Raw genomic sequence first — 16,729 nt, 5'->3', positions numbered from 1 at the left:
TGCTGTCCAAGTGAACCAACTGGGAGACATGCTGTGCTTTTGGGAGAAAGATGATTCAGCACTAGGTAAGATCCCTGTGTTTCAGGAAATACAGACCAAAAACAACGTCTTTAATGTGTTATGCTGGGAGGGGCCACGACTCAGTGCATGCAGAAGGCCCCAGGCTCAATCCTCATCCATCTCTAGTTCGCATAGCAGGTGGTGAAAATGTCTTCTACTGCCAGTCAAGACAATACTGAGCTCGTAACAGTCTGAAAGCACAAGGCTGCTTCCTATGCTCCAATGCAATGATTCAGGTCTGACTTTATAATTAAACAGAGCAAGGAGGCAGGCCCTCCCTGCCACCCTCTTGCTGCTGCCCAGTGCCATCCTCCTGAGCTGCCTGCTGTCTTGTTTAGCCACCTTCTCCCAACCTGCAACTGACAGTGCCATGACGAAAGGCTGTTGCCCAAGCAAGCAGGCAGAGAAGCAGCCAGCCCAAGACACCACCATCTCCACCTAGGCATCATTGCAGCATCAGCTTGAGCAAGGTGTGCACTAGGCACAGCTTGAGCAAGGTGTGCACTAGGGAACGAGAGGTGGCACAGATGACCTCTAAGTGCCTGCGGATACCTAGTCTCAGATCTGGCAAGCTTTGCTAGTCTGGGGTCATGTACTCACAATCTTTCCTGGCTGTTCCATCAGGTAGTGGCTTCGCCAGGCTGAGGGAGCTTGACATGCTTACATTTGAACTGTCCAAACTGCTGCCAAGATGTAACCTTCTCATGTGTCTCACAACTGCTGTGGCATTAAATGCTTGCTGGAAAAAACAACACAGAAACAAATGAACAAGCTGCTCTTGGGTATTTTCCTGGCTTCTGGAACCTGGTGAAGGAAAAAAAGTGGCCCTTGCACAAAGCACCACAGACTTCAAAGGAAGACATCTCTTTAATCAGATAGGATGTCCTGTTGTCTTACTGTATCATTTGGTGATGTGCTTGTGTGTGTGTGGCTTTTGTGCGTATGTTTTTTACAGCTACTTCCAAAAATATTATTTCCACACAATACTAAGAGAAATCATTCACATTCAGCAAATATATTGTTTCACTCCCCAGTGCTGAAGTGTTGAGGGTTTAAGGACATACAACCAAAGCTGTGATGAGCAGTAGCTACGTAGGGCAGATGGTGCCATGCCACCTGTGATTGGCCGGTGTCTGGGACGTGTGACCCAAGAACAAAGAACATCACCACATACCATTTTGAACATGGCCTTCCCTCTCTCTCATGCCCTTTCCCTTCCATCACTACACCAATACAAAGCACCACTCCCACCCTCAGAAAGGGACAAGACTAGACAGTTATGACCATTGCACTGCTAGTTATATATAGCAATACTGCAAGAAGACAGAGAAGTAAAGTGAAATCTAAATATTAGATACCAATTAGTAGTTTAGAAATTGGAAACCAGTTAATTGTTATCACCACTTCCAAGAAAGTTAGCTAAGCTTAAGTTCCACTGAAATCAATGGTGCCTGATAATTTAAATCTGCATAAATGACATTGATGCCATCAGTTTTTAAACTTGACTTGCTGGGCCAGGGCTACTGCTAAAAAGGCATTTTAGTAGTTAAATAAATATAGGTGGAGGGCATGTATGTTTTGGACTTGCAAGACTGGAATTGTTTGGGGTGCTATGGAGGATATGGCCGGAGCATAGTATCCCCCCTCTTCCCAACTTTCTCCTTTATAAAGCAGAAGGAGAAGGAGAAAGGAAAACATGGGTCCATTATCTCAGAGGACCTCTCCCAGGGCTCAGTTCAGCTGAACTTCTTCACAAAAGAATTGCACCTCTACGCCAAGCTAAACTTTCCCATTGAAAATCAGAAGCATTCTTTTGAAAATTGGGAAAATTTCCACGCTTTGCTCCGTAGCAGACTCCCTTATAAAGCTAAAATCATTTCTTCCCAACAGTACAAGCAACTGAGAACATGGTAGCTTACTCTCCATTTGCTTTTTGCAAAGTTCTTGCGAATCTGTGCACTGACGGACTCGTGAATATTTTTATTGAGGGCTGTGTCACCAGCAATCCTGAAAAAAGATAAATGAGACATTTGAAATGTTTTACAATGCTCTCCTCTCTGTTCTTCACTCTACAAAGAATAGGGTGCAATCTAGTGCTCTTAAAATGAGTTGACATTTTGGCCATAGACTTCATTGAAAAATGGGCTGCAGCATTGATACTTTTCAGTGAAACACAGAAAAAAGTCCATCATTTCCCACTGGTGGAGCTCAACTAAGCCCTCCTTCTGCTGAACATACGTGTGGTATAAATCCGAAGCAGGCCAGACCAGCTCCAGTCACCAGGCATGTGTGCTCTGCTCCCAGGCCTGTTTGACATCTGCACTGGCCAGTGGCAAAATAACAACAATAAATCATCATAAATATAGCAGCATTATTACATGACAGGTCCCTACCCTGAGGAGTTTATAATCTATATTTTGACAGTGAGAGAAGGCAAGAGTGGAAACGAAGGGTGGAGAATGGAGAAATGGGAGAGGAAGGAGCAGGAAGAAGTATACAAGTGTGCAAACACAGATACAGACATTTGGGCTTTGTTTTAGATGGCAACAGGGAATAGGGAACAACCATGTCCACCTTTGCTACTTGCTCTCATCAGAAGCTCCTCTCCCATTAATTGTGGTACCTTTAGCAGCTGCAGGATGGTGCAAATCAGTAGATCAGTCCAAAGCCCCACATCTGCATCCCTCCCAGTCACCCCTCCCTTAAAGCCAAAGGAAAATGCTGCAAGACCTTTCTTGAAATTCAATGTTTTTCTCTAGACATAACTTCTATGCTTTAACTGGCTTGCTTGCTATTTTTTTCCTGCCTCAGGATATGCAGCTGTTTCTAAAAGCACTCAAGGTCTACTGTGTTGTGGATAGCCCCTAAGCAATGAACTAACACCACATAGTTTTAAATCAAATCTGATTGTGAGGTTTTTCATACCCAAAATCTTAGCAAAAAAGCACAGACTGTGCAAGACTCTGAATGAAGTGATGCCCTCTTAACAACATTCTCGTTCCCATATCAATCACTTAATTACTACCAAGGGAAATATTAAAAGTCTTGTGCAGCAATGTACAAATCAATGAAATTTAAGAAGTTTGATGCAGCCATAATGGAACCCTAAAACAAGTAAACACCGGCTGAAACCAGTGGAAAAGAGCTGGGGGTGAAGGAAGCAGGTGGTGCCAGTCAGTAGGCAAGTGGCCAGAAACTTGCGTTCAGTGCGATTCAGGAAGCAATCCTATACCATTTACCTGAGCGAGAATAAGCCCCATGGAGTGCAATGGGACTTGCACTGGGACAGGCATGTATAGGACTGTGTTCACACTTCCTGTTAAGGGTGTTTAGCATCGCCTGTGAGCAGGCTGCATTGAATTCAATGGGGCTCACTTTGGAGCAGAAAAATAGCATTGTGCCATTGTGCTGTTAATGTTTTGAGTCTTTTGTAAATCTCTTGCACTATTTGCCTGAAATGTGAGGTATAAATCACGGCATATATATCCAAAATAAAGTTATGGTAAACCCTGTTCAGCTATGGCTTGATGACACGCATACACACGCGCACGCACACACACACACACACACACACACAGCTAACTGTGATTGGTTCAGGGTCAGAGACCCGATTCCTTTTTCATCGCTGGGTCATTGACTTTAACCTCTCCTGGCTGCCCAGGTGACAAATACAGGATTAACTGGGGATCAAGAAAGTATTTGGTACTATTATCAATGCAGAGATAACTACAAAACTAGTGACACTAACTGGCATCTTTCCTGACAGTTTAACTAGGATGAATAAGCACAATAGATTTAACTGACCAGGAGGAATTCCCATCCACAATACGTAGTTGGGCAGCATGTTGATGTCTGTCTGGGAGACTGAGGAGGCAGCCACAGATTCCAGTATCAGAAGCAATCTTGCTGCTGACAAGTGAGCATCCCTCCTTCTGTCCGTACAGAAACATCAGCAGGACTCCTGAAATGTTCCACTACCCCCATGGTGTGAAGTCAGTGCCATGGCAGGATGGGAATCAGCAATACTCTGAGAAGGGGGCACAGGGTGGGAGGGCTGGAGAAATGCCAGCGTAAGACGAAAGAAGCAATTGCTTATGAAATGCCCTGCTTAGGCTGAAATCCTAGATAATGATTACCTGCATCCTTTGCATATTGATCTGTGTGTTTGTGTACATAAATGAGAGGGGAAGTACTTAATATTACTATTTTTTGTTTTGTTTTGGATATATCAGACATGGTTTACACATCATGTAATACCTGGGTACACACTGTTTTTGCCTCCAAGTATGCACTAGCATACTAACAATGGTTTAATTAACACTGGGTAATTAAAGAGTGCAACTGGCTCTTGGGCTTACTGAGGAGTTACGTGCTTTGCTACCCATGTCTTGTCAGTTGGCTGCAGATGAGCAGCGGTTTCAAGATGAGGGGCTGTTGATAGCTTTTCTCTTCCTCCGCCTTGTTTTTCCACTGTTCTCTAGCATAGATTGTAGGTGATACTGCAGCATCTTAACCTTGGGTTATATGTAATAGTAATGGGAGTCATCTTGTGTTACTAATATGCTTTGCTTTCTAGGGATGATCCTTCCAATTCCAAACCTATATTGTTATGCAATCTCTTATCTTCCTGGTCTTGTGTGGTGTGTGCGCGCGCACACACACACACACATTGGGGGAGGATTCACTTTCCTGAGGATGGAACCCAATGTTACAAAAAATAATACGTTTGCCCCCCCCCCCAGTAGCCATATGTTGAATCTCTCCCTCCTTCTCTACAACAACTTAGCTTGTATACTGATGTTGTCATGCTGTGCAGTTCCCTGATCTCACAAGCAGCAGTCTATGATGTGAAACAGCAATGGTGAAATGCACAAGACAACAATTTTAGGACACAGGATAAAATGCAATACCTGTTGCTTGGCAGGGGGCATCCTGGATTTGTTTCTGGGAGGGTTTAGCTTTGTTCTCAATATGCCTAGATATGGAACACTGGGCAAGTTCTCAATTCCACTGTTTTCAGAATCTGCTGTATATACTTATGGAAAGCCACTCTGGCCAAAGCCTCATTGGAAACAATCACCCAGATGATGGAAGCGCAAAGTTTGTGTAGCAGATAATGGTGCAGGAGCATAACTCCTGAAACATATACACATCCAGTACCAATCAGATTCCAAAATAAACAGAGCACTGGGAGAGGCCAGAGAAGAGTTTAAACGAAGGTTATAAACATCACTTATTCTCCTCAGGGAGCCATTTCACACTTTAAATAGGATTGCCTGGGAACCAACTCCTCTGTACGTCATCTTTTTCAGAGAGTGACAATATAATCCTTTTACATAAACTGTTTTTAATGATGCAATTGTACTATTGGGCCTTGCTCTAACAAACAATTGAAGGGCTCTGAAAGAAATTAAATGAGCCTTATTAAATAAGGCCATGATTTGTCCCTATATTTTTTCCTAAGAGTCTTTGAATGAAATAGGTTTTTCCTCCACTCTCTGATCTTACAATTTTTTAAAAAAGAAAAATTATGGCTAGCGCTTGAGCTGACAATTCTGTGCATTCATCTTTTCCCTTTGAGTCATTAAAAACTGAACTCTGTGGTTTAGTACAGGATCAGGATTCTGCCTTGACAAGATGTACTTAATCAGGGTAATTGCTGTCATTTATTATAACAGATGTTGCATGAAAGAAAAAAATTGAAACACTTATCAGGCCCCAGAAAATTACTGCCTGTCTCTGTTTACCCCAAGTTCTATGTCAAAGCAATGTAGCTTGACCAGACCTTCTGCCCTGAGATGCACTAAAAGCCTTAAGAAAGAGGTTTGCTTGACAAATAATCCCTGCAGATGGGACCACAATCACCTGCTTCTTAGGTTAAACCAACCCATATAAATGTGTGGATTATTTCAAATAACATTGCCTGTTACAACAGGGCTTCCCCACTGGCCTGTTTTTGTGGCTCAGCATGGATCCTTTGCTTTTATATATGCCAGATTTGGAAAAATGTAGAAACATAGGGTCTACACAAAGCTATAAGCAAGTGGTGAACTATTAGGGGTGTCAGGTTGCAACTTTAAGATCTCCCTCAACTTTTAACCTACTTGCCTGCCATCCCTCTTTCCCATCCTGTAATCTTTCTAATAAGACTTGCATGCTGTAATAATCAGGACTCCAGTTGTACTGCAAGGCATTGAAATAGTTTTCACTGAGTAGACAAATACTTTCCTTATGTACACCTTTAGGTGCCAGGCGAAAACATTCCTCTTTGACCAGGTCTTTGGCTGATTAACATCCAATACCCTTTTAAATGTGTTGTGGAAGGGGGGATTATTGGTTTGGTTTTGTTCCTATTTTTACTATGTATTTTGTCTGTTTTATTGTATTGTTATGTTGTGAACCACCTTGAGATCTATGGATGAAGTGTAGTATATAAATTGAAATGATGATGATGATATAGCACAGCCCAATGTGAGCTATTTTTTATTCAGTACTGGGGTGCCAGACTCACAGTATTTCACTGTAGGCTTCAAAATTGAAGGCTTAAGCACACTTAAATTGATATCTGTAGGACTTCTGTCAATGCATGGTATTGATTTCAACAAGACATAAGCACTAGTAACTCCAGAGCACTGTGTGCAAGAAGGGGGCATTACAATACTAACATGGTGAACAGTCTTTGTAACTGATGGCCTATATTCAAAGCCTGAATTATGGAGAAAAGGTTGGGAGAAAAATGTTGTCAGGCCTTTAGCAGCAGCATTCAGTTGCTGATTGGGAATCAAATGGTTAAATGAAAAGAAAAATTGTGTTAGGAGCTCTTCAAATGTGTGTATTATATTTTATTCCAGTAACTAACAGAAATGATCATCCAGGCCAATAAGCTGTGTATGTTGGATAAAACATCTTGGAAAATTCTTTTCCATTCAAAAATATAAAAAGGTGACCTACTTTTCTGCTGGTAGGTATGTTCCTGATCATTTGATCTGTGCTTGAGATATCATTTTTATGACTTATTTAATTTCCTGAGGCCTGTGATGGAATGATGTCATTCAAATATACACTATTTCCTTCTCTTTGTGAAGTTTTTGACCAATGGTTAAAGGTTTCTCACACGTCCTTTTTGTTGGAAATGGTTCTGAACAGATGTAAAGAGCACTTCAATGCTAGATTCTGTAGCCTACAAACTTCCGATTCGCACTGACATTTTCCAGTTAGAATTCAGGGCCGTCCAGTGAAGCTGAATGGTGGAGATTTGGGAGAGACAAATTGAAGAACTTCTTCAAAGAGTCCATAGTTAAACTACGGGATTTCCTAGGTGGTGCTGGCTGCCAACTTTAAAGAGAAAGTAGACAAGTTCAGACTACTGTGGATAGCTCTCTTCTACCCTCAGGATCAGAGGCAGGACACCGAGGAAGACCAGTTTCTGGGAAAGAAGAGCAGGAGAGGGCTCTTGCCCCATGTCCTGTAGGTTTCCCATAGGCACCTGGTTGGCCGCTGTGGAAACACGATGCTGGACTTGAAGGGCCCAGGGTCTGATTTAGTGCTGCTCTTCCTACGTTCTTGTTGCAGTTCTGTTTTACACTGACAATATAGCAAAGTGAAGATTTGGTGGTACAATGGGATCACAGCCACTCACCTGCTTCCGTTGTAACAAATAGCACATTTGTGTACAGCATGCATTATCATGCGCACACCTCACCCTGATTTGAGGTTCGTTGGGCATGTGCACGTATGCATTAAGGATGGGGTAGGACGGCCATGACACTGAATATACCCCTCCCCTCTGAATTCATTGAACACAGCTGGCCATGTGTGAATAGTGATTTGCTCTTATTTTATTGTGAGTGAGGTTTGTGTTTTTCTCTGCTTTTGTTCTCCGTTGACACCTCTTCCTTGCCTGCAAAGTCTGAGTCTCAAACCTTTCTCTGTAATGTGATTGCAATCACAGCTCAATGCTGTTGACTGTTATGCCATTGCTGGCTATGATGCTAGGTGGGAGCCATTAAGCAAGGATTTTTCAAGGTAATTGCTCTCTTTTGTGCTTCCTTGGTATTTACCCCTTGAGTGAAGAGTTTGATAATCACTGATTAATGATGGAGACAAATGGTGTTGACAATTTCTGGACATGGCAATGAACTGAGTAACTGCTTACCACGGATGTCGGGCTGCCTGCTCACAGGTATATCTTTTGTTTGGGTCTTTCTCCATCAAATTCCGAATAAAATCTTTGGCTGTTTTCAGAGAAGGAAGGAGGAAGTACAAGAAAAGCACACAGTGGTATTAAAGGCTCATCTTAATTTGCACATTGCAGTCATCTAACCCTCTGAAACAATATGATGGTGTCCCACTGGGAGACATAACACTGGGAGATATGGGGTTAGGGTGCAGGTTCTGGTAGTAGATTAAAGTAAGGAGCATTTTATACACATATAAGGCGTTAAAGCAGTCATAAGTCAATCAAGTGAACGACCATACATAATGTAATTCAATTCTACATTTATGTGTCTGCTCAGACTGCCATTTTTATTCATAAAGCCACATCTTCCTTACTGAATTATTATTACTAGATTTCTCATACGTGATGGTAGCTGAATATTTTGGGGACCAGGAATTTGCTCATATAAAGCGTGAACTGAAAAAAGTCAACTTCCATCACAGTGAATGAATCATAGGCTAGGTCTATGCCTTCTAAAAAATGTCTATGACCAGGTCATATAAATTCTGCACCAAGAAATGCTAAATTCTGCAATCTGTATAAATTATTTTAAAATAAGCAAGTGTGGACGAGTCCTCTGATTCCCACATTATGCTTACAATGTGGGAGCTGGAGGAAAAGTGGAATACAAGGATTCAGAAGAAGAGATGAGAATGTACTGTTGGGAAGAGAGGGGAAGGTAGTATTTAAAACAATGTATGATGCAGAAAAAGTATGTTCACTAACAACAAAGGATACTGATATGAATAAGTACCTAATTTGTGATTCTACTTGCTCCTTACCAGAGTCAGAGATATCATCCCAATATGGAGAGTCAAATTCATATTCTGCTTTAAGGATCTGCTCAAAAAGCTTGGAGTCATTTTCATCATAGAAGGGAGGATACCCACAGAGCCTAATACACACAATTTTTAAAAAAGCAGGACATTTTGAGTCACATGAGAACAAGTGATTGAAGCAGAACTTCAGTTTTTCACAATTAACTTTGGGCTTCCAAATGGAATGTCAGCCTACCCCCCCCCCCCCAGTATTTCACCATTTTGTGATTCACGGGCCACAATAATTTTGAGCTGTCTCAAGTGGGCCGTAGGAGTGGAAAGTTACACCATATGTGAAGCTCTGAATTAGAGCATCACTAATTCAGAACTGACTCTATTTTAAGTAAATATACACTTTTTAAGATCCCATAGAATAAGGGCCCAACCACACTTACCTTTCCTTGTGTCTGAGTGACCCCCTTTCTTTGCTCCAGAGCTTTCCCCACAAAAACACACTCTTAAAAGCTGAAGCTGAGCCAAGGGTGCTGACATGCCCCCCCTTTCCCCCATCCTCTCCTCAGCATGCGGCCAGCAGGGGTGGGACTCATGGAGAGCAATCTTCGCCCTCGCTGGTCCCAGCCCCCTCCCAACTCCTGGATGGAGGCTGGGGTGCACTGGCAGTGGCCGGGGATGTCGGCCCCTCAATATTGGGGGGAGCTGGGCCCCCAATTCAAAATATTGAGGAGGCTAGAACCCCTTGCACCCCCTATGCCTGGTGCCAGTGATCTGAGCAGCCATCAATCTGTGGAAAACCCAAGTTTGCTGTGAAAGTTTGGGGCAAAAAACAAAAAACCAGTTGGACAATGAGCATTGACATAGCTGTCAACTTTTCCCTTTTCTTGTGAGGAATCCTATTTGGAATAAGGGAATTTCCCCTTTAAAAAGGGAAACGTTGACAGCTCTGAGCACTGAAGCTCTGCCCAGAAAGAGTGGGGCAAAAGGTACACGGGGATAAGCCCTAAATGAGCAAAACACAACTCTCTCTCTCTCTCCTACAGCAAATGCTAATATTTCCATTGAGAGTCAGCTCAAGAATTGTCATGTACAAAACAAAGTGACAGTCATTCTTCACAATATTTTTGCCAAGGGACCACTTAGTAAAAATCAGCCTTGACAGGATTTCTTGGGAGCTGTGGTGCTTTCTCTGCTTGCCTTCAGCCTCCTCCCCTCAGTTCTAGATAAAGGGCATTAATCGAAGAACATTAATCTGGAAGACAAGAAGACTGCTTCTCTGAGTTCCATTTTTCAAATAAGCATCACTTGTGTAGCACACTGATTTGAGATCTGTAACGAAATAGTTGCTGCTCAGCATGTTAAAAACCACGCCGTCCAGATTCCAGGGTAGTCCCCCCCCCCCCCCCCGGCAGAAGGGATGTGGTGGAGCTGGAGAAGAACCAGGCAAAGAAGGCAAAGGGGAAAGAAAAGGCTAAAGAGGCAAAACAGGGTGGGTGCTGCAAGGAGGGTGGGATCATATTGAGTATTCAACACCACAAACCCATCATGGCTTTCTACCACTTTAACTGTCACAGCTCTCCCCCCCCCCCTAAGAATTGTAACTTGAAGAGATGCCCTAACTTCCCTAACTCCATAAACTATAATTTTCAGAATTCTTAGTGAAGAGGAAATGACTTTTAAATGACATGGTTTGAGCATTTCTCCCCCTCCCCAATGTTGCTTCCCTTCCTTGTTCCCCCCAAGGAGTGTTTCATTCATCCAGCATGTGACATCTTCATGTAGGATTGTTGGGTGATTATCTCTCGATCCCCTGGCAGTTGTGTTGTGGGCTGGAGCAATCAATAGATCTGCTCTCAGTGTATAATTGAGGAGGACAGTTTTCTGTCAATAATATTATGCAACCAACAACCAGCTTTTTACTTGATCTTTGTAGCACTATAACCATATAATCACCACTTTCCCTTACAAAATTTGGCTGAGACAATAATCCAAGGTAGGCTATCACTTCAGACCAGCCTGCTGAAGCTTACAAGCAGACCTAAAGATAATCACCATTTCTCTGGTGCTTGCTCCAGCCACTAGTTTTCAGAGGTATATTACCAAGTGGATAGTTTAGGTAATGGCCTCAGATTTTGGTAATAGATTAACTATGTGGTGGATTAATATTCACACATTGATGCTGGGGGGAAATATATATGACAAGCTCAAAATTGTTCTGTGTACATTTGTATGTGAACAGAATAAACAACATAGTTTTGAGTAGGTAAACCCCCAAGTGCAGAGATCTCGTAGAGCAGTGGTTCCCAGTTGGCAAAGTACTGTGGACCCCCAGTTTTTCAGAAGCCAAGCCATGGACCCCCTACTTTTGAAAATTTGGGTATCTCTTTTTCTTATATGAATGGTGCCATGGCCCCCTGGGTGGGTTACGTGAACCCCCTGGGTCTGCAGGCTACCAACTGGGAACTCTTGTCATAGAGCATAACAGAACCCTCTCATCTTACTACTCTTGAGGTGCATACACAGAGTAGGTACTCTGCTAGCCTTCCCTTCTGTGTGGTCAAGGAGCACAGCTCACACGTCTTGAGTGAGTGGATGCAAGATGGCAAGATGCAAGGAACCACTGAGAAGGCGGCCCCTTCTCTGACACAGCCTGGCATATGATGGGTACAGGGCAGGGAACAGGGCTCTGTTATACCCTGTGGGAATCCCAGGATCCACACCAGCAATGGGCTGAATCTTCCTATTTTAAATATACAAATTGTAACAGGAAAAAAATCTGGGCCCTTCAATGTAGTTGCTTTAAAATAAAATAAAATGAATGTGACATATGGAATAACAGGAAGTTTCAAGCTGCTGAATGCATACAATATGAATTTTCTGTTTTTTAAAAAGTCTGATCATACAGCTGCTGAGAACGGGATATGATTAAAATGAAGCATTCAGGGCTGGCAGTAAAGCAACCTTAGTATTTCTTATCACATCTTATTTGTTTGAGGTTTTTAACATTTTTTGAACTTGTAATCTACAATATACTCAACCGTGCATAAAAAAACAGCACTAAGCCAGAATTAGCTTCTTTCCCCATTGCTCTGTGTCCAGTTCTATCAGGGGACATATGGTATTTATTTATTTATTTATGAATATTACTCTGCTAAACCAGCCAGTTCAGATTCTCGTGGCAGCTTCTAATCAGTGAAAATGTCTGCTACAATACAATGATCATTAATAAAAACATTAACATATCAGTTGCTTAAAAGCATAGCAGTGTGAGGCAACATCATAAAATACTTCAGAGACTCAGGGCCAAATCTGATCAGATGGGATCTCTGACCAGAACTTCCACCTCAATGGGGTCACTTGGCTGTGGGACAGAATGGGAAGCAGGGTTAATAAGCCTTTCCTCCTGCACCATTTTCACAATGAAAATTGCCTCCCCCCTCAAGCTGCTGTTCATTCCATTCAGGAAAACTGATTTTTAGAAAAACGGAATGATAGATGAGATCTGATCATGGGTCTGATTGAAAATGGTGGTCACTGAGCAAACAACCCACTATTAATTATTATTACGTGGCACACTGTGTGTGAAAGTATTTGAGATTAATAATGAAATCACTAGTGTAACCTCATTTGATACTACTTACAGAATATATGCAATAACTCCAATGGACCAACAGTCTACTGCTTTGCTGTAGGGTTTCTGGGCAAGAACTTCAGGAGCTGAAAGAAGGAGGGAGAGGGAAGGAAAATCCATAAATGTCACAAAAGCCAATGAATGAGCCAAAATCCAAACACAGAACTCAACAGTTGTTCACTGAAGTTAACATACATTGCCCCTGCTCTATTCAATTGCCACTGAAATATAATCTTGGAATTATGAACCTCAGAAATGCCAGACATATATATATGAAGCATTCATCTAAGTTGCTAAGCATGTGGAACAAGGTCCACTCACATTTTGGGATTTTCTCAAATGTCTTCCTCCAACAACTCCAAAATCTGCTCTGATGGGTTGCTGGAACCCCCAAAGAAGGTTAGGGGGGCACATCGGGAGAGACAACAGGGTAAAGCCATGTTGCATGAGTGGGCTTCATTCTCCACATGCATACCCCTATGTTGAATTCCACTCAACATGTGTGGGGGTGCCATCAATGTAGCCAACATGGCCCCCACCATATGTTTCAGAATACAATTCACATCAGCCCCATCCAGCAAGGTCAATAGCCGCAACCTCTGAAGGGCACCACGTTATCCATCTCTGATAAACACAGTGTGCGTCACAGAAAAACCTAAGTAAAAAGTCAGCTTTCTGCCCCAAGATGCTTTATGATCTAAATTAAGGTAGCTATGATACTATGAGCGTATCTACACTAATTACAGTACTCAGGGAACCTTAGGAGCTATAGTTCTGTGAAAGGACCAAGGAATCGCTAATATTTTTTTCAGCACCTTGACAAAAACTAAAATTCAATATTTTTTTGAGGGAAGTCATGACAGTTAAACAATCACAAACTGATATAAGTTTGCAGTGCAGATAAATTTTTCGTGCTCAGAAATATGTGCAAATGGAAGATGTTCTACAGTGTTGTTCTCATAATATCACAGAAAGGAACCCCCTAAAATCATACTTCCCATTTTACATATAAAAACATTACAGAACTATCAGTTAATGATGAGGAATTGCAGTTTCATACAAGTTTCATCTTTTAGCATTGCACTAATACATGAACAGGCCACTTGCAGAGACGGTTATTTTTGAGAGTGAAGTCTCACATGAAGCTATGCATATGTGTTTGACAGACTGGTAAATTCAGGTCTCTTTATCTCATGTTGGATAGACAATCTGTCATTGGAATCTTCAAGATAATTTCTCTTACAGGCAAGCAGAAGTTGGACTGGAGGGCTCTTCTACTTGCATAGATCCACACATTATCCGCTATCCACTCTGCTTTTCTATTCTCTGTGTTCTTTTGCTTCCACACTTGTATGATGTGCACAACCGGTTGAAATGCACTGAAATCAAACACTGGAAATGGTGCATTGGAAAATGCACTATCCTATGCATAGTTACTCAGCAGTCAGTCCCTCTTAAGTTTCCTTGCACTTGCTCTCTAGTGAGCATGTTTAGGATTGTTGCTTTATACCAGGTCAGACCACTCTAGCTTAGCACTGTCTACTCTGATTGACAGCAGCTCTCCAGAGAGTCCATCTTTTCCAGCCCTGCTTGGAGATGCCAGGGACTGACCTGAGATGCTCTGCTGCACACAGAGCAGATGCTCTGCCTTGGTACTGCAGCCTTTCCCTTAATGCAGGTTTTTAGCTAAGGCATTAGTGGTGGACAGCCAAACAGAGTAGTAAGGAGAAGGGCTGCACATTTTAGAAATGTAAGATGAAATATGATTGGTGGAAATTACTGCTATCACAGTGTCACTTTCTGCAAGCACTACTTCATATTGCAGCCAAGTAATTTCATAGAATCGTAGAACTGAAGGGGAACCCGAGGGTCATCTAGTCCAACCCCCTGCAATGCAGAAAACCTGCTCACAGCCATTCCTGGGTGGACTTGAACCACCAACCTTCTGGTTAACAGTCAGACACACTGACCCATTGTGCCACCATAATCACTTGGTTCCATTTTATGTTTTCATGTCCTCGGTCAGAAACATATGAGAAATAAACTTTATATTTCTTATTTATGTATATATTTTGAGGCTTAGACAAGGAAGAAAATGCTTGCTTCAGCAAAGGAGTGGCAAAATCCTCTCCCCCCATCTCAAGCATTTCTGAGCCAACAGCTGACAGATGGATGAGGGGAGTTAGTCCTGTGTTCCACCTGCTAATGGATATGAGCCACTCCTGATTGTCACCTTCCTGGCATGAGCCCCACGTCCACCATTTGAAATGCTAAGATTTTAAAGAGTTTTTATTTTTAAACTGTGAATCATACTCATGAGCAGCACCTGACAGATCAGATTAGAAGATGGTAAATAAAAACAAGAAGGAGAAAAAAGGGGTGGAAAGCCATCAATTTCCTGCCAAGAAAAAACAAAACACAAAACTTTTGGAAACTTGAAAAAGACACGTTTCACAACAGCTTTGATTCACACTTGATCACTAAGAAATCCTGACAGTTCTGCAGCAGTGTGCTGCCAAATGGAAGATTTGGGACAAGACAACAATCTAGTGCAGTGTGTCACCATGATATGCTTCCTCTCCTGCAAAGGGATCTAAGAGAGACAGCTGTCACTGCCCCTCTAGCAAGCTGACTAATGATCTGCCTTGGCTGTCAGAAGCAGGGCTAGCTGTCTGTCACAAAGTGGTAGGAATTAACGCCAAGCAAAAGTTGTCTACAAACTAAGGACTGGGGTAGGGAACTTGTGCCTTCCTGCATGCTGCCACTGCACATTTATGGCACTTATCTGTTATTGTTGCTTCATATTGTGTCATCCATGAATGTTGTGTGAGATAACCACTCCTTGCCTCAACAGGCTTACAAATTGAGAGACAGAAACAAAGGAGACAAGAGAGAAAGGAGCGGAAAATGGAGTCAAACATCAGCAAATTCCAAGGGAAGCAGAATGAGTTTTTCATAGGGCTTTCACGTATCTATTTTTGTTGTCAATAATACAGGGAGACTCAGTCAGCATCAGTTGACATGACTCCAAATAATCCTCTCAGCAGCTCCCTATTTCCACAAAACATTGTTTCCTTCTCAACTACTGTTTTAGAAAATATAATGGGATTATTTTCTGAAAATAGAAGTAAAAAGCTCTCATCCTCCGTCACTTTTCAATCAAGAGAATGATGTGGGGGAGGAGAGAGAGATGCTTGTTAGAGACATATTGTTTCTGATCAATGATCCCCAACACATTTTAATTAAGAAAGATAAGCAAGCAATATGAACTGTTCAAAGACCAGTTCCATGTCATTACAGAGGAGGCAGGTTTAGTCGCTGTCTGAGGACTATCCCTGCCTCCGGGTCTGGTCCTGACCGGATGGATACTAGAATCAGCAAGGGATACCCACATGACCTGAAGGTGCTTCTGTGCAATGCCAGGTCAATGATTCATAAGACTACTGCCATCCATGACTTGATCATGGATGGAGGACTTGACCTGGCATGTGTGACAGAGACTTGGTTGGATTAAGCAGATGGGCCTGTCCTTGCCGCTGCTTGTCCACCAGGTTTCTCTCACGCACAGCAACCCAGGTCATGTGGGCGGGGAGGGGGGGTTGCAGTGATTTTTAGGAAGTCATTAGTTTGCACCAGGCGTCCTATTGGGAAGACCCAGTTTTCCGAGTGCATGTTCTGGAAGCTGGGCAATAGGGGCAGTACAGGATTCCTTATGGTGTACCGATCTCCCCGCTGCACCAAAGATTCCCTGCCCGAGCTGCTTCAGGTTGTGGCGGATGTTCTCCTGGAGACACCTAGTTTGGTTGTCCTAGGGGATTTTAACATCCATGCCGACACGACCTTACAAGGGGCCGCTTGGGACTTCGTGGAAAGCATGGCCTCCATGGGGCTGTCCCTGAATAAGTCTGGCCCAACCCATAGCCGTGGACATGCCTTGGACCTGGTGTTTACCTCTATGGATGTTGGTGATCTGACACTAAGTAAAAGAGAAACGAAAGAAGTGCCATGGTCAGATCACTTCCTGGTGCAACTGGACTTCTCTGCGAC

General features: G+C 42.7%; 1 protein-coding gene across 1 annotated transcript in view; it reads right to left on the bottom strand.

Annotated features, from left to right (window-relative positions):
- CAMK1D (calcium/calmodulin dependent protein kinase ID) overlaps window positions 1–16,729 on the bottom strand; it is a 200,416-nt gene that overhangs the window by 11,100 nt on the left and 172,587 nt on the right. The window contains exons 6-10 of the mRNA XM_083399980.1: window positions 12,693–12,768; window positions 9,061–9,173; window positions 8,216–8,294; window positions 1,980–2,067; window positions 661–799 (exon numbers count right to left, since the gene is read on the bottom strand). Of these exons, the coding sequence (XP_083256106.1) occupies window positions 661–799; window positions 1,980–2,067; window positions 8,216–8,294; window positions 9,061–9,173; window positions 12,693–12,768 (495 nt within the window). The remainder of the gene's footprint in view (window positions 1–660; window positions 800–1,979; window positions 2,068–8,215; window positions 8,295–9,060; window positions 9,174–12,692; window positions 12,769–16,729) is intronic.

This window comes from Podarcis tiliguerta (genome assembly GCF_965153285.1).
Source record: "Podarcis tiliguerta genome assembly, chromosome: 10".
Lineage (NCBI taxonomy): Eukaryota > Metazoa > Chordata > Lepidosauria > Squamata > Lacertidae > Podarcis > Podarcis tiliguerta.
Note: the sequence above shows the minus strand (reverse complement) of the source record. Positions and strands in the feature narration are given on the sequence as shown.